We start from the raw sequence: 27,724 nt of genomic DNA on the forward strand, positions 1-27,724 counted from the left end.
TCACCGTCATTGTAAAGCCCTAGTTGTTTTGTTGCTTTGTATCAATGTCTGGGAGCAGAATTTCTTGTTGGCAGAACTGTTAAGGATGTGGTTCCATCATTGTGGTGCCAGGATGGAGAAGAGCTTTGATTGGGCTGAGCGGGAGCTCGGGCAGTGCTCGGGCAGTGTTAGCTGTGTCACTAGAGATCCTGGTTTCGAGTCCAGGCTCTGTTGCAGGCGACCGGGAGACCAATGGGGCGGCGCACAATTGGCCCAGTGTTGTCTGGGTTAGGGGAGGGTTTGGCCGGCAGGGATGTTCTTGTCCCATCCTGCACTAGCAACTCCTGTGGCGGACCGGTTGCATTTCACACTGACACGGTAGCCAGGTGTACGATGTTTCCTCCGACACATTAGTGCAGCTGACTACCGGGTTAAATGTGCATTGTGTCAAGAAGCAGTGGCTGGGTTGTGTTTCGGAGGACGCACAGCTCTCAACCTTATCCTCTCCCAAGGCGGTATGGGAGTTGCAGCGATGGGACAAGACTGTAACTACCAATTGGATACCACGAAATTGGGGACAAAAAGCGGTTAAAATGTTTTTATAAGAATGGAGTACTCGGGTTGGGGTGTTGGGTTTGAGCATAGCCTGGTAGGGAGGGGCAGTTCCTCTTGCTGCGCCGTAGGCAAGTACCATGGTCTTGTAGTGGAAACAGAATGTGAAATTGATAGCCTACGGCAACAAAATACCCAGGGGGTTGTTTTGTCATGAACACATCCCATCAACAGATGGAGCTATTGAACTAAACTCTGGGTTGGCTCTCATTTACCACTGACTGATACCAGTGCAGGTACTTGTTCTCAAGCATTTGCATTAAAATAATGATTGTGACCAAAACATACAATTAATCCGTGCTTTTACACCTGCATTGTTTGCTGTTTGGGGCTGTTTGCTGTTTGGGGTTTTAGGCTGGGTTTCTGTACAGCACTTTGAGATATCAGCTGATGTACGAAGGGCTATATAAATAAATTTGATTTGAATCATTTTTTCCATGGTAATGTAAAGTCACTTGAACATAGTTCAAAAACACAGCATCTGCTTTATTCAAATGTTTGATAAAAGTTATTTTGACTCAACATACCATATTATAAATGTGGGTATTACATATTTTACATTGTCTATTCACCCATTTAAGTGTCAGTTTTAAGAGATCTGTGTGCTGATTAATTAATGGTCGATGCAGCAATATGATTTCCTCTGACAGCCCATTCAAAACCGCACAGACTAGACTTCAACCTCTGTGTATTTTGATGAAGACATATTTTGATAATGGAACTGTTGGCAGTCCAGTATGTATGAATTTATTTGAAATAAGCTTGCTGCTATGTATCAAAAACCAATATGAAAGAAACTGATGTAGAGTCTGCTAAGTGCACAACAGATTCCTATGCGGACTGTATTTTATAAAGGGCACTCGCTTTTCTGTCACATAATTCCAGTGCCAGAACTTCTTCAGTAGGTATCTGAAACACTGATTCAGACACATTTTTCCCCTGTTGGTACAGTGGCTTGTGAAAGTATTCACCCCCCTTGGCATTTTTCCTATTTTGTTGCCTTAAAACCTGGAATTAAAATAGATTTTTTTGTGGGTTTGTATCATTTTACACAACATGCCTACCACTTTGAAGATGGCAAATATTTTTTGTGTAACAAATAAGAAATGAGTCAAGAAAAACTGAACTTGAGCGTGCATAAATATTCACCCCCCCCCCCAGCCACTGGGATTTTTGCCCATTCTTCAAGGCAAAACTGCTCCAGCTCCTTCAAGTTGGATGGGTTCTGCTGGTGTACTACAATACTCAATTGGATTGAGGTCTGGGCTTTGACTAGGCCATTCTAAGACATTAAATGTTTCCCCTTAAACCACTCGAGTGTTGCTTTAGCAGTATGCTTAGGGTCATTGTCCTGCTGGAAGGTGAACCTCCATCCCAGTCTCAAATCTCTGGAAGACAAACAGGTTTCCCTCAAGAATTCCCCTGTATTTAACGCCATCCATCATTCCTTCAATTCTGACCAGTTTCTCAGTCCCTGCCGATTAAAAACATCCACACAGCATGATGCTGCCACCGCCATGCGTCACTGTGGGGATGGTGTTCTCTGAGTGATGAGAGGTGTTGGGTTTGCGCCAGATATAGCATTTTCCTTGATGGCAAAAAGTTCAATTTTAGTCTCATCTGACCAGAGTACCTTCTTCCATATATTTGGGGAGTCTTCCACATGCCTTTTGGCGAACACCAAACATGTTTGCTTATTTTTTTCTTTAAGCAATGGATTTTTTTTCTGGACACTCTTGCATAAAGCCCAGCTTGGGGCAGTGTACGGCTTAAAGTGGTCCTATGGACAGATACTCCAATCTTCGCTGTGGAGCTTTGTAGCTCCTTCAGGGTTATCTTTGGTCTCTTTGTTGCCTCACCGATTAATGCCCCCCTTGCATGGTCCGTGAGTTTTGGTGGGCGGCCCTCTCTTGGCAGGGTTGTTGTGGTGCCATAATCTTTCCATTTTTTTTATAATGGATTTAATTATGCTCCGTGGGATGTTCAAAGTTGCTGATATTTTTTTGTAACCCAACCCTGATCTGTACTTCTCCACAAATTTGTCCCTGGCCTGTTTTGAGAGCTCCTTGGTCTTCATGGTGCCGCTTACTTGGTGTTTCCCCTTGCTTAGTGGTATTGCAGACTCTGGGGCCTTTCAGAACAGGTGTAGATGTACTGAGGTCATGTGACATATCATGTGACACTTAGATTGCACACAAGTGGACTTTATTTAACTAATTATGTGACTTCTGAAGGTAATTGGTTGCACCAGTTCTTATTTAGGGGCTTCATAGCAAAGGGGGTGAATACATATGCAAGCACCACTTTTCTGTTTTTCTTTTGTATAATTTTTTTGTAAAGTTTTTTTTTTTTTTTTCACTTCACCAATTTGGACTATTTTCCATTATATGAAACCCAAATAAAAATCCATTTAAATTACAGGTTGTAATGCAACAAAATAGGAAAAAAGCCAAGGGAGATGATTACTTTGCAAGGCACTGTAGGTATAGCTGAATCACAACACATTATTATTCTCCATCCATGTGATGTGAAAATTAAGGTGTCACTGTGCACCTTTGATACACCATCCCTGCCAGTGAATATTGGATTAGCAGGCTACATCATGGCAGGGGCTGCAGTTCAGACTGTGATTCAGCTGCTAGCTCAATTCTGGGAATGTTTGCTCTTTGATGGTTCCCATACAGATATCTGTAGTTAGACACACATCAGACAGAGACAGACACACACACTTTTTTGATGGAATAATTGTGGTTATCAGCACAGTGTAGAAGAGTAAAGCATTGCATTTGACATAATTATAAATCAGCAATGAATTTCTCTATCTGTAAGTGGTCAGCCTGATGCTTTGTTCTGTCAGAGTTCAGATATAACCCTCCCTCTCGTTTTGTCTCTCTTTCCCCACCCCCCTCTCTTTCTCTGACTGAAGGTTATTTTAGTCTTTGTCCGTCTCAGGAGGCTGTTTGAGTGGTTTGCTACCTGATTAAAATAATGATTATCTTAATTGAACCAATTTGGCCTCGGTCTCCACCACGGCTGCTGATAGGAAGGGAAGAGGGGGAGCTTTAAAAAAAACATCACTCACTGTGCTCCACCTTCAGAATGCTTCCATGTGTTGTTGAATGGTAGGAATGTCCTTTTTTTTTGTCATGTGGGTAGGAAAAAGCCCCTCAGGTGTGACATGACATCTCCAGTGGATGTGGAGTTAACATTGTTACATCACACCAGATGACAAAACCCATTGTTGTTCATGGCATCTCAACACCCTGTCTGTTTCTCTGGGGAGAGATGACTGGATCTGCCCTCTGTGCCCTCTACTGAAGGCATGGCCGAGCAACAGTGAAAGTAGATCATCAGATGCAGTGGACCATGGGATTAGATCCTGCAAGAGCACAGCTGCCTAAAACATGTGCTGCCATAATGGCCATCAGGAAAGGGCATCTGGGACCGCAACACACAAACGACTGATGAGATCATTTACAGGAATGGAGAACTTGGAAAACAGATCAAATTGATTAATTTCTTGGTTCTGTCAGTTTAATCTCTGAATAAGATGTATATTATTACATTTATTGTGGGTCTACTTAATCGTGTGAAAACAGTTACGTTTACTTACTAATACATATACTGATATGTATTGTAGGTATACTGCAATAACCTCACGCTCCTGTTAATGTATAGAACTACAAATATTCTGTCCTCTTCTGATGACATCAATCATTACGTCATAAAATACGGACGCAAATATCATAAACATTGAACATTTGTACATTGTATTGCAAAGTCCATGGTTTGTGTTCTAGTGTAGCAGTTTACGCACGTGATTTCATTTGGAACTTGCAATAAAGTTTCTTGTGACGTGAGAATGTTACAAGCCTATTGTTTCTTTATTGCCCATTGACGACAATTTACCATTTCCGCGTGCAAGTTCATATGATCAAAGTGAGAAATCGTGTCAAAGATAAGTCTGACGTTGAGGCAACATGGCACTGGTACTAATGGAGGAATTCGGTGAGGTACCGGGAGAAGGACGTGTACAGAAATGGATTCTGAAATCGTCTAACATCACAGTGGAAATCATAACACTAGGGTGCATCATAACAGCCATCAAGTGTAAAGGCAAGAATGGAGAGGTCAATGACATCGTTCTGGGTTATGATGATCTTGAGGGTAAGTGCTGATCTTGAATTCCTCCATGCTTAGCTGACTTAAAGGGATACTTCGGGATTTTGCCAATGATTCCTTTATCTACTTCTCCAGAGTCAGATGACATCGTAGATACCATTTCTATGTGTCTGTGTCCAGTATGAAGGAAGTTAGAGGTAGTTTAGCGAGCCAATGGCTAACTAATGTTAGCGCAATAACTGGAAGTTTCCAGTGTTCGCAGCCTGGTCTCATAGACTAGACGTAACATAGTAAATGTAAATCCGGGACACTCAATTGAATGATTTGTTATGTTTGGTATGGTTACATAGGACAGATGGTTACTTAATAGAAAAACAAGGGTTGGTGTATAACGCGAACTTCTAGCAACGACCGCCCAGTTCAAATCTCAAGGACATTTGAGCAACTTTTCAACTACATTTTAAAATCTATTTTACAATTACTTAGCATGTTAGCTAAACCTTAAGCTATCCTTAATCTAACTCCTAAACTACTTAATACATATAGCAAGCCAAAGGTTGCGAATTCAAATCTCATCAAGGACAATTTTAGTTAACTAGCCACGTTTCAACTACTTGCTACTTTGCAACTACTTAGCATGTTCGCTAACCCTTCCCCTAACCTTAACCCTTTTAGCTAACCCTTCCCCTAACCTTAACCCTTTTAGCTAACCCTTCCCCTAACCTTAACCCTTTTAGCTAACCCTTCCCCTAACCTTAACCCTTTTAGCTAACCCTTCCCCTAACCCTTTTAGCTAACCGTTCCCCTAACTCTAACCTTAACCCGTTTAGCTAACCCTCCCCTAACCTTAACCCTTTTAGCTAACCTTCCCCTAACCTTAACCCTTTTAGCTAACCCCCTAACCCTTTAACCTAACTCCTAAACTTAACCCCAACCCCTAGTCTAGCTAACGTTAGCCACCTAGCGACCAAGCTAGAATTCAGAACATATTGCACATTTAGCTAATTCTTAACATATAATACAAATTGTAATTCATAACATATCATATGAAATGGGTGATGGACGTACAGAAACTAAAGGCGTGTTTTGGATTTACGTACAGAATAGTACAAAATGCTCCGATACCAGGTCGGTGTTTGACATATGTTAGCTATGCTCAATAGGGGTAAATCGTTTGACATGCAGTCTCTGAACTGGGAGTGGGGGCATAATCAGACCTTTGACCTACTGACCTCCTGATGACTTAAAATTAGTTTTAAAGTGCTAATGTGAGTGTGTCTCTGACATACTGAAGTCAGCAGGAGACACACAGAAGTCAGCCTCTGAAAATAAAAAATGGATGGTTTCATCAAAACTGAAAGGTGGGAGGAATTGATAACAGGATGGTGAAATGATATGACAACTAAAAGCAAAGAGCCTGCACCAATCGAGAGAGAGAGAGTGTGTAGCTTGTGCTGATTATTGCTAAGAGTTTTATTACAAATATTAAAGTCTCTAGAGTGTTTTATGTGATGCGCATGGTAAACACTGAGCCAATGTGCTGTTTTATGTGCGATATCTGTGTGACTCTTGAATGAGAAACAATGACACGGCTCAACTGTTTTATTGCAGGCTATCTGGCCAACCCCAAGTACTTTGGTGCTGTTATCGGCCGGGTAGCCAATAGGATCGCCAAGGGCAGATTTGTGGTCGACGGGAAGGATTATCAACTGGCCATCAATAATGGACCTAACTCCCTCCATGGAGGACTGAGGGGCTTCAGCAAGGTAAAAACAACCAACAGAACCATGGAAACACACAGACTGCAGCATAGAAATGGAAGTTGAAGTATCTCGATGGAATGCACTTGCATACTAAGACGGGATTCACTAACACTATTTAAGTACCGTAGTGTAGACGTCAACATGACTACTGTATTGACAACTCTCTTACACAGATGAGTTGAGATCATTCTTGATTACCCCCAAATGAAAATAAGTAAAAAACGACAGTGCTGGACAAGTGTGCAAAAGAGCAATTGAAGTGTCTAAGTAGTGTCTGTCATGATGACAGCAACCTGGTGCTGTTAAAAGCCTGAATGACTGGGCAGGAGACATTTTCTTAACCTTTCTTTAGAGGACCTGGGTATAATCCGTCTTCTGCAGTGTGTAGGAGGTGCAGTCCATTCTCAATGATTACCTTGATTTTCCTCATATCTCGGCGCTGCGCTGTGACTTCAGGAGAATACACAGGAATAAAGAGCCCAAAGGGAACGACTGTAAATGCCTTATTGCAGCAGTAGGATCAATCTTTTTTAAATAAATCATATATTTTTTGTATGTTGTTGTTATACGAAGGAGTTCAATAATCTGCTAGACAAAAATGCTTCCTGTGTTTTTCTCTGTGGTCAGCACATTATGAGTGTTCTCCCCCGTCGGTCACACTACATGCCTTTTAATCAGCCCTGTATGGAAGCCATGGATGGATCCACTTTAAGCTGTGCTGCACAAAACACCGTTACCATCCAACCGTAGGCCTCAGTGTTCACTACTGCGTCATTACAACTGAATCAATTATAGGCATTATAAACTCGGCTAATGGCCCCCGGAAATAGCACTCGGCTATAGTATCTGCTAACTGCTCCATAAAGAGAAAGCTATCTAAGCCCCTGCACTCTCCAGCTAGAGAGAGGACAGACACAACAGCCTTTCTATAGTTCCATCTGGCTGGTGAGATGTCTGGGATAGTCTTTTAGCAGATTCAGCTCCATCTTTCCCAGATTTGATCAAACATTAGCGCCTTTGAAGTCTGCTGCGAATATTCACAATCAGATTATTCTCTTTGATTACATCTCCCCGGGAGATTGTATCAGAAGTGTGAAAATGTGGTATAACAACAGAAATATTGTTAAAGTCAAAAGCAGTCCTAGTTTTCTTTCAACAACTTTTAAAATAATATATTTTGTTTTATCCAGAGAAGAGCAGTGATATTTGATAAACCAGAGCTCAGACTGAGTTGTGATAGATCAGTCATATTCATCATTCCATTTTCACCTCGGGGGTCGGACTCTATTATCCATGCGGCGCCAAGAACACTGCAATTGCATGATATAAATTCAAATTGTCGTCATTCCTGTTCCGATCACCAAGGATACAAGAGATAACATCATGAATTATTCATATCATGTCTCATCCAGGCTTTTTTTATTCATACACCCATAGACCCCATAGTGCCCAATGTTTCTTCAGGTCAAGTTGATTACTCATGAGCCCAAAATCCTGAGCCCACACTTTTAAACTCAGCTAGAAGTCCTCTGGTTACAAATCAGTGTCACCATTCAATTCACACGCTTGTCTTGGACCACAGATTGATCTCATTCACATCTGTTGTAGATAGAAACCAAGGCCACACGACAATGACATGGTGGGCTTCTGTTATGGAGTGGCAAGTAGTGGAATGTAATCGCTGAAGAGAGATGGCAACCAGGCCTGACTGTGGTCACTTAGCAACTGTCGCATTCTCAATTAGCATGGAAAGATTTGTTTACAGACAGATGCAGAGGCCACTCTTGTTCTTTTTGCTAAGCCACAGGTGTCCTCCAGATCACACCATGACTCATCCCCTAGCACCCTGAAGGGCTGCTAGTTGTAAATAGCAGGTAGCACTGGTAGCACCATGATGGAGATGACAAACTGATGGATTATAAAAGGAGCGGCAAACAGAAAATTGCATCATACTTTAAGTCTTGATGACATTCCTATTTCAAGCTGAGAGTAAGCTACAGAGGGCCAGAGCCAGCTGTCAATCAAAGGGGCTTCACATTAACTGCAGGCAGTGTTTGACATTGGCTGCTGTCAGTGGAGCAAATACTTATTTTTATAAGCGCTGCTGGGGAGATTTGACGGTGCACTCCACTGAGAGAGAGGTGGAAGAATTGCTGTGGTACAGAAAGAAAGCAAGGGAGAGAATGGGCATGCAGAAAGTGTGGGAGGGGGGTAGAAGGAAGGCTGGAGAGAGATTAGCTCCAGGAGATGTATCAGAGCCTTGCAGATGCATGCTACCCCATTTTTAGCTTGTTGTTAGTACATCTTGTCCTTGCGCTTCAGGCTCCCTATTGACAGGTTCCTCCTATGACCAATTCACCCTACTCTGTCCCCCCCCCCCCCCTTTATACCCCTCTACTGCTGTCTCTTATCTTTCTTTCTCTCCCTCTAGCTGTCTATCTCCCATCGCACCCTTTCTCTCCTCTCTGTGTCTCTGTCCCTCCCTTCCTCTCGTTCCCTTCCTCTCTCTAGTAACTGAACGTGCCTATTATAACATTCAGCTGCAGTGTGGGCCATGGAGGATCAGAACACTTTCAGAACATTTAGACGGTGGATTAAGGTCAAACACAATAATGCTGGGAGATGATAACAAAGGTGTTCCATTGTTTGTAAGATTTGAATTCAGCTCTAGTTCATACAGGATTAGCTCATGGATTTGAGGCAGAACTGGGGAATCACTTTTTTGGCAGTTAAACCAAATTTCTCCTGTAAGTCGCTCCGGATAAGAGCGTCTGCTAAAGGACTCAAATGTAATTGATTTATTGATTTGCCCCTGTGCTGTTTATGTTCCAGGTGATATGGGGAAGTGAGGGTGTGGAGGGTGGGGTGCGGCTCACCCTCACCAGCCCAGACGGAGACCAGAATTACCCCGGGGAGGTGCAGGCCTCTGTCACTTACACCCTGGAGGGGGACACACTGAGCATCCAGTACCAGGCCCGCTCCACTAGAACCACCCCCATTAACCTCACCAACCACTCTTACTTCAACCTGGCTGGACAGGTAGGACGATGAGGAGGAGCTGTCCTCTGTCAGACAATTATGCAGTGAAATCATGTTAAAAATGTATGGATAGAACCAGCCAATCACTGGTAAGGCTCCTTGGTGGCTGAGAAAAGCAGACGCTTTCTATATTGTTAGCTGTGTTATTCTGTGTCAGTATTTAAATCAGACGTCATCTTGGGATTGCAGTGTGATTGGTTATTGACTGCCCACAGGCATTATGTTGTGGAATACACATACGCACCTCCTCCTCAGTATCTCCTTGTCTCTTCTGCTGTCAACGGAGTGGTAACAGGGTTATTGAATGAAAGTGTTTCAAGAGAGTGCACGTTCTGAGTGACAGTGTCTCAGAAGTGTGCATGGGCTGAGATTGAGGTGCTTTTTAGTCTAACGCTAACTGAGCTTTGTTTAATAGCATCCATCAGCATGGTAACAAGGTGTGTGTGTGTGTGTGTGTGTGTGTGTGTGTGTGTGTGTGTGTGTGTGTGTGTGTGTGTGTGTGTGTGTGTGTGTGCGCGCGCGCGCAGGGCTCAGCTGACATATACGACCATGAAGTGTCCATCAACGCTCCGACATATTTGCCTGTAGATGACGTCATGATCCCCACTGGTAAGAGAGAAAAATACACTTTTCTTTTAAATAAATTATATTTGTATCACAAGGGGAAAAAAATGCTTTTTATAGAATAGTCTCAAAAGCTCCTGGAGTAAAATACCAGATAGGATAATTACATGGATAGAATATTACCTGCCCTATCCTAACCCCAACCTCTCAGAAGTGAGCATGTCAGACATACACAACATGACTCAGCTGAATGATTTTTAATTGGAATAAGTTTGTATTAAAGAGAGAATGTTTGCACTAGTCAAGTTAGCCTTTACTCTGTGTGCATCACGTCTCCTACCCTGTTGAGGTGTATAATGAGGATGAGGTGTTGACCTGTCTGTGTGACCCTCACCCTGCAGACAGACACACTGAGCTGTCAGGAAGCTGTGGTTATATGTTCTTACTGACAGACAGACACAACCTGTGGGCCTCTGTTCTAGGAGAGCAAATTTGTGATAACAATGTTCTCCAAACTCAGAAATACGACTCTGACTGATGCATGTTAGAGTCAGATGCATCAAATAGCAGACAACTGTTTCCCTTCAGTCTTCAGATTGAGTGTGCTCCAGGACCCTCGCACTGTTTCTCGCTCTACAAATTATAATCTGTAGAAGAGTAACAAAAAAAATGGTTAAACAACTGTTGGGAAAGATTTAGGTTAAGGCCTTAAAAGTCTGCATCAACACACACTGATAAGAACCCCCTACTTTATCAGTTGACTGAATTGATTATATAGCAGAAAGCAATTTCAGCCAAAATGTAATCTTTCGCTCTCTCCCTCTCTCTGACTTTAGTATAACATTTAGGGCACAGCATGAGGCTAGACAATACTAGATCGCCTGAATAAGACTATAGATTGTTAACTGGATGTCAAAGACTTGACACAGTGCAACATAATGGAAGTGGATTGATGGGATTCAGGCTGTAATCTTCCATCAGGCTTAATCAGCAGAGCGAGAGCAGCTGGGGAGAGCAGCACGACTCAGTAATAATTTAGTAGGGAGTCCAAGCGTCGCTCCATTAGCAATGTCTGCATGACGTTACGCCACAGAGAAACGGATATGTTTCACCCACATGAGTGGAGGGACCACAGCACTGCCTAAAATGTAGTGTGAAATAATGATTTTTCCATCTTTTCCTAGAGTGCCTAAATTACACAAAAACAGTCCGCAATGAAAATGTGAATGATTTGCACAGAACAGTCATCTTTTCTCTAGGAACGGATAGAATAGAAGTTGGTTAGGCCTTTGGCCTATTGGTTAATGTTGCCAGGGTCATTTGAATGGTAATACCACACATATGGAGGACTATATGGTGAATCCTAGTCTTTTTTTTGTTTGTAGAAGGGATAAATGGCCATTATAGCAGAGTGACTGACAGCCAGTTCTTCTTCTCCTAAATACAGGAGTCATCTATCTCTCTCTACCGACTCTGTCTGTCTTTATCAATGTCAGTCTCCTTTTCCCCTCTCTCTCTCTCTTTCTCCTCTCCTAAAGATGAGACTATCACTACTAGACAGAGGTCTAACGCTGTTGAGTTTTAGAATAATCATTAACGTACTCCAGATTAACCTATCCAAGCTCTCGCAGACCTTTAAATAAACACATTCATTACAGTTCAATTACCAGTCCGCCCCGTGGGATGGCCTAATGGTGCAGACAGAATAGTTAATGACTGTTTATTTTTAGAGTCGGTTTTGGAGCCGCAGTAAATTGGGCTTTGGGATTTAGAGTAAATGTTAGTCCATGGAGATTCTAGATACATGTTCTGCTTGCTCCAGCTGATGCCTCTGTTTGTTTGTTTGAAATTGATAGTAAGAGCCTGTTGGAGCACCTGTGTATTTTTCATTTTGAATGGCCCAGGGGTTAGAGGTCAGGTGGTCAGATGCGAACCCAGACTGATACCTCCAGATCGAGAGAGAAAATGAACGATTGTGTCCTTGCAAAAACATAAAATGCATCGAAATCGGAATGGAAAACCAGACACTAATCTAGAATCCATTATCCCTTCCAACCCCCCTCCCACCACACAAATGCACCTGCTGCCCTCTAGTCCGTACTAAGATGCTTCTTACCATACCAGAACATCAAGCGTTATACCAACAGCCCCTAAACACTCTAAACCAGTTTACAACTCACTGATCCAGACTAGAATACATCCCACAAACCAGTTTGCCACTTGATAGAACCTTGAGGAACCTTCACGTTATTTTTCTTCATAGGTAATCACTTAATTAAGTCATCTTTGTGGTTGTATTTGTTTCTCCTCTGTGTTGTCTGTTTGGATAGTTTTTTGTTGTGCATGTGAAAGGCCCTCTGTATCATGTCACTAGTTTAATTTCCTGTCTCAGTTCCTGTTGAGACACTGGATAAATGAGGAAGCCGATCTGATTGATAGCCACTTTCGTCATGGCGATATTTTTGGCCTGTGAAATTGCAAGGGGATCAACAAGGAGGTGGTTTGGGGGTGGGCAGGCTCTCTGAGAAGCCTTTGAGTTGCTCAGCATTTAATAAGACCGAGAATGTGATCTGACATTAGTATGCTGTCAAGGAGAAAGGGGCTGTTTGTCCTTCATACCACCTCCTAAAGTCACTCTCTATGTTACAAAGGTATTTCCTAAAGGAAAGGGAGAATACATTCAATGGAATTGGGAGCTTAATGTCGGTTTATTTTAGATGGTTTGACATAATCAAATATCGTCACTGTTTCAATAGTGATGTGTGTCTTTCTCAGTTCATTTTCTGTCTCCTTGCTAATGAATTTGAAAGCCTATTGGCGTTGGATGTTTGCCAGTTAATTTAGGTGATGTGTCCAGGTCCTCAGCCCTATTCATGTCAAAACTGTCATACCCAGCTCTATCCCTGCTCTGTCTACAGGCGAGGTCAGACCAGTGGAGCACACACCCTTTGACCTTCGGAGGCCAGTTCTGATTGGACCACGGCTGAAAGAAGTGCCTGGGCCTGGGTTCGACCACAACTTCTGTCTGTCATCCCCTGGAGATGCTTGGACAGAGCGCATGTGTGCAAGGTGAGGCCAAACTATGTTGGGCTGTACAGTTCAGTCTTGCTGTTTTCTTGATAAAGCATCAGTAGTGCTCTTTCAGAGCATAGAAATGCATGAACACTGCACAGTGCCTGAGCTACAACCTTGAAAACTGAGTGACTGTCTGTCTCCTACCATACCCTCACCTCTGCCCTCCCTCTCTCTTTTTAGGGTATTTCACCCAGCGAGTGGGTGTGTTATGGAGGTCAGCACCACTCAGCCCGGCGTCCAGTTCTACACAGCCAACTTCTTGGATGGCTCTTTTAAAGGAAAGGGTGGGGCCTCTTATCCTAAACACAGTGCCTTCTGCCTGGAGACACAGAACTGGCCTGACGCTGTCAACCAGGTACGCTGTCCTTTAAGGTAGTCCTTCACTAATGCATGGAGTAGATCAGCGGTAGAGGGGAGAGCAAGAGCCAGCTAACTTGGCCATGGTTCAATAATAGTAGTCTGTGTAGGCAGGAACCATAGAGAAATACTTGCAGAATGAAAGTTGATGTTTAGCCACATTCGTGGTTTGCCTATGGGCTTAACTACTGCTGCTGTAGACTTTGTATTGACAAGGAACATTACACACTGTCAGTACTCTTCTCCTATTTAAGTCTGGTGGGTCGACATGTATTTTAATCAGTGCAAGGCAGGCTGCTAAGACACACACACACACACACACATTTGAATTGTTCCTGAGCCTTCTCCTCACAGCCCATTATCTCTAATAAGACTTGACTTATTCATTCACCACTCTAGTATTTTTTTGAATAACTACTGTTAAGGTACGACATTAATGATGTGTCCATTAACTAAATGATAAATGACACTGCTACTGAAAAATTAAGCCTAGAAGTTCATTAGATTATCTTTGTATCTAACATTGCAAATGCCCAGCAGTTTAGTTACATACAGATTTTTCTCATGAAAGTAAAATCAAATGGACTTATACTGATCAACAGACCTTCATATGGTGAATCATCCTCATCATACTTGCTTTGTAATTATGTGTAATGCTTTGATGAGCTGTAACGGGTGAGTTGAAGTCTAACAGGCTGCACGCCAACGAGCGTCTGCGTTGCCATGGGCTGAAATAGAAATCAGTTCTATTTCTGACGCAGATCACGCTGCAAGTCCTGCCTCTCCCATCTCCTCATTGGTTTATAGAAGCAGGTACCCATGTGCCATCTCCTCATTGGTTATACGAACGAGGTCAGTGGCGGTAATGCAAATCATTTATGAAAGTTGCCAATCGCAATATGAAGTCAAGAGACGAAAAAGCCTGGAAGGAGGAGAGATGACTAGAAACGATTCGGTTGACCGTTTTATGTGTGGATTAATTGGCGGAGTAGAGGACCTTGTGCATTTCAGGTAAAATAACAACTCAATGTTTATATCCAAAGACAAATTAGCTAGCAACAGCAAGCTAACTAGCTAAATTGCCATAAATGTTGAATGCTTTTCGACCTGTCCCCAAATTAATTTAATTGGTTCAGAGATTGTTTTGATATTTTAACCTGCGTGAAGTAATCACATTTGGTGTGGGGGGACAAAATACATTTATGCACGATGTCGCACGCGCACAGCCGGTTTGGGTTCCGTGTAAAGCAGAACCTAAAGGCAATGGCAGTCAGTTACAGTTAGAAGATGGTATACATGAGAGCAGAAACGTTTCACGGTTCGAATGGCGTAACTCGATTGTAGTTGGTGTATAGGCAGTAAAAGCATAATATGCAGATTGTAGTTGGTGTATAGGCAGTAAAAGCATAATATGCAGATTGTAGTTGGTGTATAGGCAGTAAAAGCATAATATGCAGATTGTAGTTGGTGTATAGGCAGTAAAAGCATCATGTAGAGATTGTAGTTGGTGTATAGGCAGTAAAAGCATAATGTAGAGATTGTAGTTGGTGTATAGGCAGTAAAAGCATAATGTAGAGATTGTAGTTGGTGTATAGGCAGTAAAAGCATAATATGCAGATTGTAGTTGGTGTATAGGCAGTAAAAGCATAATATGCAGATTGTAGTTGGTGTATAGGCAGTAAAAGCATAATATGCAGATTGTAGTTGGTGTATAGGCAGTAAAAGCATAATGTAGAGATTGTAGTTGGTGTATAGGCAGTAAAAGCATAATATGCAGATTGTAGTTGGTGTATAGGCAGTAAAAGCATAATGTGGAGATTGTAGTTGGTGTATAGGCAGTAAAAGCATCATGTAGAGATTGTAGTTGGTGTATAGGCAGTAAAAGCATCATGTAGAGATTGTAGTTGGTGTATAGGCAGTAAAAGCATAATGTGGAGATTGTAGTTGGTGTATAGGCAGTAAAAGCATAATATGCAGATTGTAGTTGGTGTATAGGCAGTAAAAGCATAATATGCAGATTGTAGTTGGTGTATAGGCAGTAAAAGCATAATATGCAGATTGTAGTTGGTGTATAGGCAGTAAAAGCATAATATGCAGATTGTAGTTGGTGTATAGGCAGTAAAAGCATAATATGCAGATTGTAGTTGGTGTATAGGCAGTAAAAGCATAATATGCAGATTGTAGTTGGTGTATAGGCAGTAAAAGCATAATATGCAGATTGTAGTTGGTGTATAGGCAGTAAAAGCATAATATGCAGATTGTAGTTGGTGTATAGGCAGTAAAAGCATAATGTAGAGATTGTAGTTGGTGTATAGGCAGTAAAAGCATAATGTAGAGATTGTAGTTGGTGTATAGGCAGTAAAAGCATAATGTAGAGATTGTAGTTGGTGTATAGGCAGTAAAAGCATAATATGCAGATTGTAGTTGGTGTATAGGCAGCAAAAGTAAAAGCATAATGGTGTATAGATTGTAGATTGTAGTTGGTGTATAGGCAGTAAAAGCATAATATGCAGATTGTAGTTGGTGTATAGGCAGTAAAAGCATAATATGCAGATTGTAGTTGGTGTATAGGCAGTAAAAGCATAATGTGGAGATTGTAGTTGGTGTATAGGCAGTAAAAGCATAATGTAGAGATTGTAGTTGGTGTATAGGCAGTAAAAGCATAATATGCAGATTGTAGTTGGTGTATAGGCAGTAAAAGCATAATGTGGAGATTGTAGTTGGTGTATCGGCAGTAAAAGCATAATATGCAGATTGTAGTTGGTGTATAGGCAGTAAAAGCATAATATGCAGATTGTAGTTGGTGTATAGGCAGTAAAAGCATAATATGCAGATTGTAGTTGGTGTATAGGCAGTAAAAGCATAATATGCAGATTGTAGTTGGTGTATAGGCAGTAAAAGCATAATATGCAGATTGTAGTTGGTGTATAGGCAGTAAAAGCATAATATGCAGATTGTAGTTGGTGTATAGGCAGTTAAAGCATAATATGCAGATTGTAGTTGGTGTATAGGCAGTAAAAGCATAATGTGGAGGTTGTAGTTGGTGTATAGGCAGTAAAAGCATAATATGCAGATTGTAGTTGGTGTATAGGCAGTAAAAGCATAATATGCAGATTGTAGTTGGTGTATAGGCAGTAAAAGCATAATATGCAGATTGTAGTTGGTGTATAGGCAGTAAAAGCATAATATGCAGATTGTAGTTGGTGTATAGGCAGTAAAAGCATAATATGCAGATTGTAGTTGGTGTATAGGCAGTAAAAGCATCATGTTGAGATTGTAGTTGGTGTATCGGCAGTAAAAGCATAGTATGCAGATTGTAGTTGGTGTATAGGCAGTAAAAGCATAATATGCAGATTGTAGTTGGTGTATAGGCAGTAAAAGCATAATATGCAGATTGTAGTTGGTGTATAGGCAGTAAAAGCATAATGTAGAGATTGTAGTTGGTGTATAGGCAGTAAAAGCATCATGTTGAGATTGTAGTTGGTGTATCGGCAGTAAAAGCATAATATGCAGATTGTAGTTGGTGTATAGGCAGTAAAAGCATAATATGCAGATTGTAGTTGGTGTATAGGCAGTAAAAGCATAATGTAGAGATTGTAGTTGGTGTATAGAAGAGATTCAAGGGCGTGGTGCATATAATATTGATGTAAAGGAGTTTAGGAAGGTTGTGTAAGAGCAGAGGACAGGTTCCGTGAGTTGATGGAGATTTTGTAAGAGCACAGATTGGAATCATGGGAAATTGATTGTGGTCAGAAGTGTGTGGGAGGGGAAGAGGCCACTTTACAGATGGAAGGAGAGGGGGAATGGAGAACGGGTGGAAAGTGTGTAGGTGCGCGTGTGTGACTGGGTGTGTTATGCAAAATAATTGTTCAACACTAATAAATCGAATATTATTTTATAACAAATCAGCACATTAGGATTGAGAACAATGTGGTGGAGGCAGCAGAGACGAGGAAACAGCCCTGGCCTTAGCCTAATTGTCTAAGACAATTGAGGAGAGAGGTAACCCCAATTTAATTATGTCTATAATCAATAGACTTTCTGTTAAATGTGCATGGCTTTATAAATCATCCATGTATATCTATAGAAATAAGGCTAGCTTCTGTTACCTGTTTGAGTGTTTGTTTAACAGCCTAGTGATTCTGTGAGCACCAAGCCGCATGCAACGTCAAAATGTCGGATAAAGCAATGTCACAGATTTGGCTGTTTTTAATATTTGATATGCTATAATTTTTTTCCCGTTAGAGCAGACTCACTGTTATTTTTTTAACACGGTGTGACTGTTGGGCTCGTTCTTGAGTCATTTGTGTGTCTTAATTATTTGATAAAAACCGTGTGCTTATTAAAGCATCAGACAAGCTCAGTGCATATGTAGTTGATTTTATTCAAACACAGAGTGTGTCTGCCTATATACACAAAAATAAGTTTAAACATTTCGACCAATCGATTGGTCGAAAGAACTGGACGACAATAAAAAAAAAATGTTTAGTCGGGGACAGCCCAAGTATTGAGTTTTCTCCTTGTCGCCAGAGCCCCTAATCCCTGTAGCATGCAATGTAATAGAGTGCTTTGACTTCTTGTGCTCTTGATTCATTGGGCACCTTCTGCTTATCAGTGAGCTGGCTGCCCTTGGCTAGAGTTACACTCCTGCATGGCTGAGCTGACCAGCAGTTCACTAGTACAGTTTTACACATAGGTTGGAAATACAGTATAGAGAGATGAGCGCCTCATGGACTTTATGGCATTATTATTGAAACATTTGCCCTTGCTCTGTACATGTACACTTTGGCCCCTGTAATCATGCATTTTAAAGAACCAGACATTTGTTATTGATATACCTTTTAAATCTGATGAGGTTGTGTTTGTGTGCTGCAGAAAGCAGCAAATCATATACACTGATTATACAAAACATTAAAAACACCTGCTCTTTCCATGACATAGACTGACCAGGTGAAAGCTATGATCCCTTATTGATGTCACTTGTTAAATCCACTTCAATCAGTGTCGATGAAGGGGAGGAGTTGGGTTAAAGAATGATTTTTAAGCCTTGAGACATGGATTGTGTGTGTGCCATTGAGGGTGAATAGGCAAGATAAAATATTGAAGTACCTTTGAACCGGGTATGGTAGTAGGTGCCAGGCACACCGGTTTGTGTCAAGAACTGCAATGCTGCTGGGTTTTTCACGCTCAACAGTTTCCTATGTGTATCAAGAATAGTTCACCACCCAAAGGCCATCCAGCCAACTTGACACAACTGTTGGAAGCATTGGAGTCATCGGACAGCATCCCTGTGGAATGCTTTCGACACCTTATAGAGTCCATACCCCAACGAATTAAAGCTGTTGTGAGGGAAAGCGTTGCTAATGTTTGATATACTGCCCATATGTATACTGCCCATATACAGTGCCTTGCGAAAGTATTCGGCCCCCTTGAACTTTGCGACCTTTTGCCACATTTCAGGCTTCAAACATAAAGATATAAAACTGTATTTTTTTGTGAAGAATCAACAACAAGTGGGACACAATCATGAAGTGGAACAACATTTATTGGATATTTCAAACTTTTTTAACAAATCAAAAACAGAAAAATTGGGCGTGCAAAATTATTCAGCCCCTTTATAGTTTTATATCTTTATGTTTGAAGCCTGAAATGTGGCAAAAGGTCGCAAAGTTCAAGGGGGCCGAATACTTTCGCAAGGCACTGTAGACCGCATACAGTCACTAGTGAAAGTCAACAAACCCCTTGCACAGTAAATGTTTTTATCAATCTACACAACCTAGTTCACATTTTCAAAGTGAAAGATGTATTGATTGCATATGTGCTTACAACTCAGAGTTAATACTTGGTGGAAGCGCATTTGGCAGCCATTACAGCTGTGAAACATTTTGAATCCATTTCTACCAACCTTGCACAACTGTTAGGGCAACATACAGTGCCTTCAGAAAGCATTCACACCCCTTGACTTTTTCCACATTTTGTTGTGTTAAAGCCTGAATTTAAAATTGATTAAATTGAGCTTTTTTGTCATTGCCCTACACGCAATATCCCATAATGTCAAAGTGGAATGATGTTTTTTGAAATTTGTACAAATGAATTAAAAATGAAAAGCTGAAGTGTTTTCAGTCAACAAGTATTCAACCCCTTTTGTTAGAGCAAACATGTGCTTAAGAAGTCCCATGAACTCACTCTTTGTGCAATAAGTGTTTCACATGATTTTTGAATTATTTATTTATCAGGTAAGTTGACTGAGAACACATTCTCATTTACAGCAACAACCTGGGGAATAGTTACAGGGGAGAGGAGGATGAACGAGCCAATTGTAAGCTGGGGATGATTAGGTGACTGCGATGGTCTGGAGGACAGCTTGGGAATTCAGCCAGGGTTAACACCCCTACAATAAGTGCCATGGGATCTTTAATGACACCTGTTTTAACATCCCACCCTACACAGGGCAGTGTCCCCACTCACTGCCCTGGGGCATTGGGATATTTTATTTTAGACCAGAGGAAAAAGTGCCTCCTACTGGCCCTCCTACACCATCTGGTCTCCCATCCAGGGACTGACCAGGACCAACCCTGCTTAGCTTCAGAAGCAAGCCAGCAGTGGGATGGTGCTGGCTTAACTACCTCACCTCTGTACCCTACACATACAATTATCTGTAAGGTCCCTCAGTCAAGCAGTGAATTTCAAACACAGATTGCCACAAAGACCAGGGAGGTTTTCCAATGCCTCGCAAAGAAGGGCACCTATTGGTTGAGTTTTATTTAACCAAGCACGTTGACTGAGAAGAAATTCACATTAATGACCTGGGGAGTAGTTACAAGGGAGAGGGGGATGAATGAGCCAATTGTAAGCTGGGGATGATTAGGTGACCATATGAGTGCTAGATTGGGTATTTAGCTTCTGGTCTCCCATCCAGGGACCAACCACCACAACCCTGCTTAGCTTCAGAAGCAAGCCAGCAGTGGGATACAGGGTGGTATTCTGCTGGTAGATGGGTTAAAAAAAGCAGACATTGAATATCCATTTGAGCATGGTGAAGTTATTCATTAGACTTTGGCTGGTGCATTAATACACCCAGTTACTACAAAGATACAGACGTCCTTCCTAACTCAGTTGCTGTAGAGGAAGGAAACCGCTCAGGGATTTCACCATGATGCCAATGGTGACTTTAAAACAGTTACTGAGTTTATTGGCTGTGATAGGAGAACTGGGATGGATCAACAACATTGTAGTTACTCCACATTACTAACCTAATTGACAGAGTGAAAAGAAGGAAGCCTGTACAGAATATAAACATTCCAAAGCGTGCATCCTGTTTGCATCAAGGCACTAAAGTAATACTTCAAAAAATGTGGTAAAGCAATACATATTTTTGTGTCCTGAATACAAAGTGTTATGTTTGTGGCAAATCCAATAGAACATATTACATGGGTATGCTTGAAGTCATTAAGGACTAGGAAGTTTTTCAGGATAAAAAATAAATAGAATGGAGCTAAGCACCGGCAAAATCCTAGAGAAAAACCTGGTTCAGTCTGCTTTCCATCAGGCACTGGGAGATTCATTTATTTTATTTTTCAGCAGGGCAATAACCTAAAATACATGGCCAAATCTACACTGGAGTTGATTACCAAGAAGACCCGTGAATGTTCCTGAGTGGCCGAGTTACAGTTTTTACTTAAATCTACATGATAATCTATGGAAAGACCTGAAAATGGTTGTCTAGCAATGATCAACAACCAATTTGACAGAAGAATTTTGATGTGAATAATAGGTAAATATTGTACAATCCGTGTGGAAGGCTCTTACCCAAGACTTACCCAGAAACACTCACAGCTGTAATCTCTGCAAAAGTGTTAATAAAAAGTATTGACTCGGGGGTGTGAATGTTTATGTAAATGAGATGTTTCTTTATTTAATTTGAAATAGATTTGCAAAAATGTCGAAACATGTTTTCACTGGGGTATTGTGTGAAGATGGGTGAGAAAAACATATATTAAGTCCATTTTGTAACAAAACAAAATGTGGGATAAGTCAAAGGGGTATGAATATTTTCTGAAGGCACAATTTGTAGAAATTGCTCAAGCTCAGTAAATTTGGTTGGGAATCATTGATGGACAGCAATATGCAAAGCTTGTCTTCCATTTGTTTTAATCAGATTTACGTCAGGAATATACAGTTCCAGTCAAAAGTTTGGACACCTACTCATTCAATGGTTTTTCTTTATTTTTACTATTTTCTAGATTGTAGAATAATAGTTAAGACATCAACACTATGAAATAACACATGGAATCATGTAGTAACCAGAAAAGTGTTAAACAAATCTAAATCTATTTTAGATCATTCAGTGTAGCCACCCTTTGCCTTGACAGCTTTGTACACTCTTGGCATTCACTTAACTCTAATGTGTAGAAGCCAGGAGAAGCTTATGTGTTTATGTTAATTAGCAGTCAATTACCGTGAGGCCGACCGTTATTTGCTTGACAATCATCGGCTGACAATTTCATGCCTGCAACAGCCCTAGCTAAGAGTTGTGCAAAGTTGGTAGAATCTGATTCAAAATGATTCACAGCTGTAATGGCAAAGTTGGTAGAATCTGATTCAAAATGATTCACAGCTGTAATGGCTCCCAAAGGTGCTTCCACCATTAACTCTGGGGCGTGAAGACATCAAGACATACGCAATTAAGACATCTTCATTTATTTTATTAAGTGGAAAATGTTCTCTAACTTTCTTTCACTTGTGGAGTAGGTTGTGTAAATCTATAGGACAAAAAATATAATGTAATACCTTATTAGATTTCATTTTAAGGCAGCAAAATGTGAAGGCTGTCCAATCCTCCTCTGTAGTTATAATGCACTCTGCCCCTCTCTTTCTGCTGGCCCCCTGTGCTGCCAGCAGATATATGGCAGTAATTGTTGCTTGAGTAATCACAGCATCAGCTTATAACGGGAGTGCCTGCTATGGAGACCATGAAAGATTTACTGAGCACTGTATACTCCTCTCTTCTGTCCTCACTGTAACTCATTCCCTCGCCTGGACTGTCTCTTCTCTCTCCTCCCCATCTCTCTCTTTCTCTCTCCATCACTGTTTCTCCCTCTCTCTCTGTCCTTTCTCGCCTGCCCTGCACGTTATTGCCTCACCTCTATCCATCTTTCTCTCTAGGCTCTCTTTGTCTTAACATCCATCCATATCAAACTCTGAGAAATTGAATTCTGGGCTGGAAGACTGGCCTTTTAAGTAGGAGAAGGCTGCATGAGGTTGATTTCCATAAATCCTGTTCCTCCATTCCTCTTGCTGTGCTAGCCTTGTGGAGATTAGTTTCACAGCTTCTCTTCTTGCCCACAGTGTCAGTAGAGTGAATTAAATATGAGCAGGAGGAAGGACCAGTACAACTGTATTCTATACTATGTACTGTATCTTAGTCTATGCCGCACTGACATTGCTCATTCATATATTTAGATATTCTTAATTCCATTCCTTTACTTAGATGTGTATTAGGTATTTGTTGTGAAATTGTTAGATATTACTGCACTGTCGGAACTAGAAACACAAGCATTTCGCTACACCCACAATAACAAATCCAATTTTATTTGCCAGATGCGCCGAATACAACAGGTATAGATAGATCTTACAGTGAAATGCTTACTTACAAGCCATTAAACAACAATGCAAATAGTCTGGGTAGCCATTTGATTAGATGTTCAGGAGTCTTATGGCTTGAGGGTAGAAGCTGTTTAGGAGCCTCTTGGACCCAGACTTGGTGCTCCGGTACCACTTGCCATGCCTTCATGAGTGCTAAACACGTGTATGTGACCAATAACATTTGATTTGATCTGTACAGGTCTATGAGCCCCATTTCTGTCATTCCAAGTGTTTACGTACTCCATGTGGGTATTTGCATATAGGCAAGAAGAGTGTTTGAAACCTGGCTAACAAGGCTAGCTTAAACAGAGGGAATCACAAGCACTCATGAAGGCATGCACACACACACATCCCTAAATACATACACTGCCGTTCAAAAGTTTGTTGTCACTTAGAAATGTCCTTGTTTTTTAAAGAAAAGCTTTGTCCATTAAAATAACATAAAATTGATCAGAAATACAGTGTAGACATTGTTAATGTTGTAAATTACTATTGTAGTTGGAAGCTACAGATTTTTTATGGAATATCTACATAGGCATACAGAGGCCCATTATCAGCAACCCTTTTACAGTTATGTTAGCACAGCTGAAAACTGTTGTTCTGATTAAAGAAGCAAAAAAACTGGCCTTTAGACTAGTTGAGTATCTGGAGCATCAGCATTTGTGGATTCGATTACAGGCTCAAAATGGCAAAAAGCAAATAACTTTCTTCTGAAACTCGTCAGTCTATTCTTGTTCTGGGAAATGAAGGCTATTCCATGCGAGAAATTGCAAAGAAACTGAAGATCTCTTATAACACTGTGTACTACTCCCTTCACAGATCAGCGCAAACTGTCTCTAACCAGAATAGAAAGAATAGTGGGAGGCCCCGGTGCACAACTGAGCAAGTTGACAAGTACATTAGTGTCTAGTTTGAGAAACAGACACCTCACAAGTCCTCAACTTGCAGCTTCATTAAATAGTACCCTCTCAACCTCAACAGTGAAGAGGCGACTCCGGGATGCTGGCCTTCTAGGCAGAGTTGCAAAGAAAAATATCTCAAACTGGCCAAAATCTCAGACTGGCCAAAAAAATAAAAGATTAAGATGGGCAAAAGAACACAGACACTGGACAGAGGAACTCTGCCTTGAAGTCCAGCATCCTAGAGTCGCCTCTTCACTGTTGACGTTGAGACTGGTGTTTTGCGGATACTATTTAATGAAGCTGCCAGTTGAGGACTTATGTACAGTACAGTACCCTTAAAATATTGCCGTCTTGGTAGATTGGATACAGCTACAGTGCAAACAGTGCAAAAGTGCTGTCAGCTTGAGATTTTAACAGCTGCTGGTGGGTTTGCTGTCCGGTAATTACAGCCATTTGAGTTGCCTGCCGCTACGTGGGTCACATTCAGAGTTCGCTAGCGCCAGGTCTGGCCCCTGCCCTTCTGTACTGTAGGAGAGGCAGGGACCCATGCAGAGATACGGCCATTTGCATTGGATTGAGCTCAAGAACAAAGTGCACAGGCAAATGACAGATTGAGAAGCACTTCCATTTGCATACATGCATACATACATACAGTATCAAACCGCTGCGCATACGGGAGCCAGAGAACACTGCAGTTGGAGCAAACAGGGTGAGGGGGAGGAAAGGAGAGTGTGGGTGGGAACACAGGGTGCAGGATGAGTCAAAACAGGAGATGAGGAGAGAGTGGTAGTCACACACACACACCCTCACATGGAGAGGTTTGAACTGAACTCTGCCTCTTGTCTTCTTCAGACTGAACAATGTCAGCCAGTCCATGTTTTAACCTCAGTTCCCTTTTTCTGTTCAGATACTTCTCCATTCCTTAAACCTGACCGTGTCCATGTGATGGGAAACACCATGTGTGCGGGTGTACGTTTGTTTGTGTCCCACAGGGCGCACACTGGTTGAACCAACGTGGAATACACGTTGAATTGGGGTGTGTTTGTTCGTTCAGCACATCCATTGAACCTCACATTGAGATACTGACTCAATGTAGCTGTCTGTCATGTCACACATTGGGCCAACAGAAAGACCTCCTCCATATTCACTCCTAACCTCCTAGCAACCAATTCTACAGTTGCATGTACCTAGCAACCAGTTTTAGCCTGCCAATGAGTCTTCCAAAAGACGACACAGACAGAAACCTTGCTTCTGTCTTCAATGTGACCCTCCTGTGTCCTGTTCTTCGGGTGGGACCTTGACGTTGTGACCCTATGTTTATGAACAGGCCTCTTTCCCCGATGCTCTGCTGAGACCAGGGGAGCAGTACCGCCACGTCACCCGCTTCACCTTCTCCACCGCCTGACGGAGAGGAGGGGGGTGGGGAATCAGGGGTCAGCATCATGCAGGGATCGACCAATCAGAATCCCAGCCGCTGATCAGAGCTGATCCTTTGCTGATGAAAGGATGGAGCAACACGGAACAGGAGTTGTTTACACTCAAATCAGAAGGTTGATTTTGTAGTATTCAAGAACCAATCTGAGATGGACAGGTAATGACTTTGAAATGAAAATGATGATGATGATGACATGATTAGAGGTGATGAGTTCATATCCTCCACATTGCTTTGTTCCCCTCTTTACAGCTGGACTTTTACTGCATTAAACATTGTAATATCAAACTACCATTTGAAGTTGGCTTTGGGCCCTGTTCAAATTAGGCTTTAAACTTACATAAATAGTACAGTACATGCATAAGTAAATTAGTTTCCACTTTCCTTTGTTGTTGGGTAGGCAGGGTCTCTTTTGCTCCATTACTCTTACAGTTGTGGCCCAAAATATTGTCACCCTTGGACTTTTTCTCCCTATTTCTTATCAAATCATTTTACATTTAGAATAACTTTTGATAACTGCCAACAAATGCTTATTGTAGCCATCAATGAGCTTGCTGCACCTTTCTACTGGCAATTTGGCCCAATCTTCAGCAGAAAACTGTTTTAATTCTTCAATGTTTGAGGGATGCCCTCCACCAACTGCTGTTTTCAGCTCTCGCCATAGGTTATGGATGTGATTCAGACCTCATCTCTTCGCTGGCCACTCTAGAACAGTCCAGTGTTTCTTCTTAAACCATTCCATGGTGTTGTTGATGTGTGTTTAGGGCCGTTGTCCTTCTGGAAGACCCACAACCTTCAACAGAGTATGTTTTTGGACCCTGGGTCGAACATTGGTAGTCTGCTGATTTCATGATACTGTGTCTTGCACATATTCGAGGCCCCCAGTACCGGAGACAGCAAAGCAACCCCACAGCACTATCAAACCTCCCCAATGTTTGATTGTAGGGAGGGTGTTCTTTTCTTTGTAAGCTTCATTTGGTCATAGGTAAAAATAGGAAGACTAAACTGCTGAAGGAGACACAAGATAGCCTGATTGAATTTCTCAAAAACCCATCTCAACAAGCCTTAATCTTGTGGAAAATGTTCTGTGGACAAATGAAACAAATTTAAAGCTCTTTGGCAATACAGATCAGTGCTGTGTTTATTGGTGACCAAATTAAGCATTCAATGAAAAGAGCACAATTAAAGATGAGGGTGGTTTGATAATGCTGTGGGTTTGCTTTGCTGCCTCTGATACTGGGGCCTTGAAAGTGCGCATGGCATCATGAAATCAGCAGATTATCAGGTGTTTGAGTCCAATGTTCAACCCAGCGTCCAAAAACTAAACTAACTAAATAGAGAATTATTTAGGAAAAGTGCAAGGGTGACAATTTATTTGGCAGCTACTGTATGTATTCAACTCCCTGGAATGTATTAATTGTGTATCTCATTGGTATTCACTGGAGTGATCTTTGATTATGGGACTCAATATTGGACTCTTGCAATTCAATGAAAACACCCATTATATTACCTCTTCTACCTTGACGTACAGAGCCTTCAGAAAGTATTCACAAACCTTGACTTTTTACGCTTTTTGTTGCGTTACAGCCTGAATTTAACATGGATTAAATTGAGATGTTGTGTCACTGGCCTATACAATACCGCATAATGTTAGTGGAATTATGTTTGTAGAAAGTTTTCCAAATTAATAAAAAATGAAAGCTGAAATATCTTGAGTCAACAAGTGTTCAATTCCTTTATGGCAAGCCTAAATAAGTATGTGAGTCAAAATGTGCTTAATAAGTTTCATGGACTCACTTGTGTGCAATAAGTGTTTAACAAGATTTTTGAATGACTACCTCATCTTTGTACCCCCCCCCCCCACACACACACACACACAGATAATTGTAAGGTCCCTCAGTTGAGCAGTGAATTTCAAACACAGATTCAACCACAAAGACCAGGGAGGTTTTCCAAAGCCTCGCAAAGAAGGGAACCTATTGGTAGATGGGTAAAAATGAAACATCTTAGTTACTCCACAATAGTAGCCTAAATGACAGTGAAACGAAGGAAGCCTGTACAGAATAAAAAATATTCCAAAACATGCATCCCGTTTGCAATAAGGGACTAAAGTAAAACTTCAAAAAATGTGGCAATTTGTTTTTTAACTTGATGTCCTGAATACAAAGGGTTATATTTGGGGTAAATTCAACACAACACATGTTGACAGCTGTGCCATACAGATTGCAAAATAG

At 41.4% G+C, this 27,724-nt stretch overlaps 1 protein-coding gene across 1 annotated transcript; it reads left to right on the forward strand.

Annotated features, from left to right (window-relative positions):
* Nucleotides 1-4,335: 4,335 nt before the first annotated feature.
* galm (galactose mutarotase) lies at nucleotides 4,336-27,197 on the forward strand. The gene is made up of 7 exons (XM_029640410.2): nucleotides 4,336-4,758; nucleotides 6,325-6,479; nucleotides 9,309-9,515; nucleotides 10,043-10,124; nucleotides 12,998-13,148; nucleotides 13,335-13,509; nucleotides 25,386-27,197. Exons 1-7 carry the CDS (start codon nucleotides 4,572-4,574, stop codon nucleotides 25,461-25,463), a joined length of 1,035 nt encoding a protein of 344 aa, XP_029496270.1. The 5' UTR covers nucleotides 4,336-4,571; the 3' UTR covers nucleotides 25,464-27,197.
* Nucleotides 27,198-27,724: the final 527 nt, after the last annotated feature.

This window comes from Oncorhynchus nerka, linkage group LG28 (genome assembly GCF_034236695.1).
Source record: "Oncorhynchus nerka isolate Pitt River linkage group LG28, Oner_Uvic_2.0, whole genome shotgun sequence".
In the NCBI taxonomy this organism is placed as follows: Eukaryota; Metazoa; Chordata; class Actinopteri; order Salmoniformes; family Salmonidae; genus Oncorhynchus; species Oncorhynchus nerka.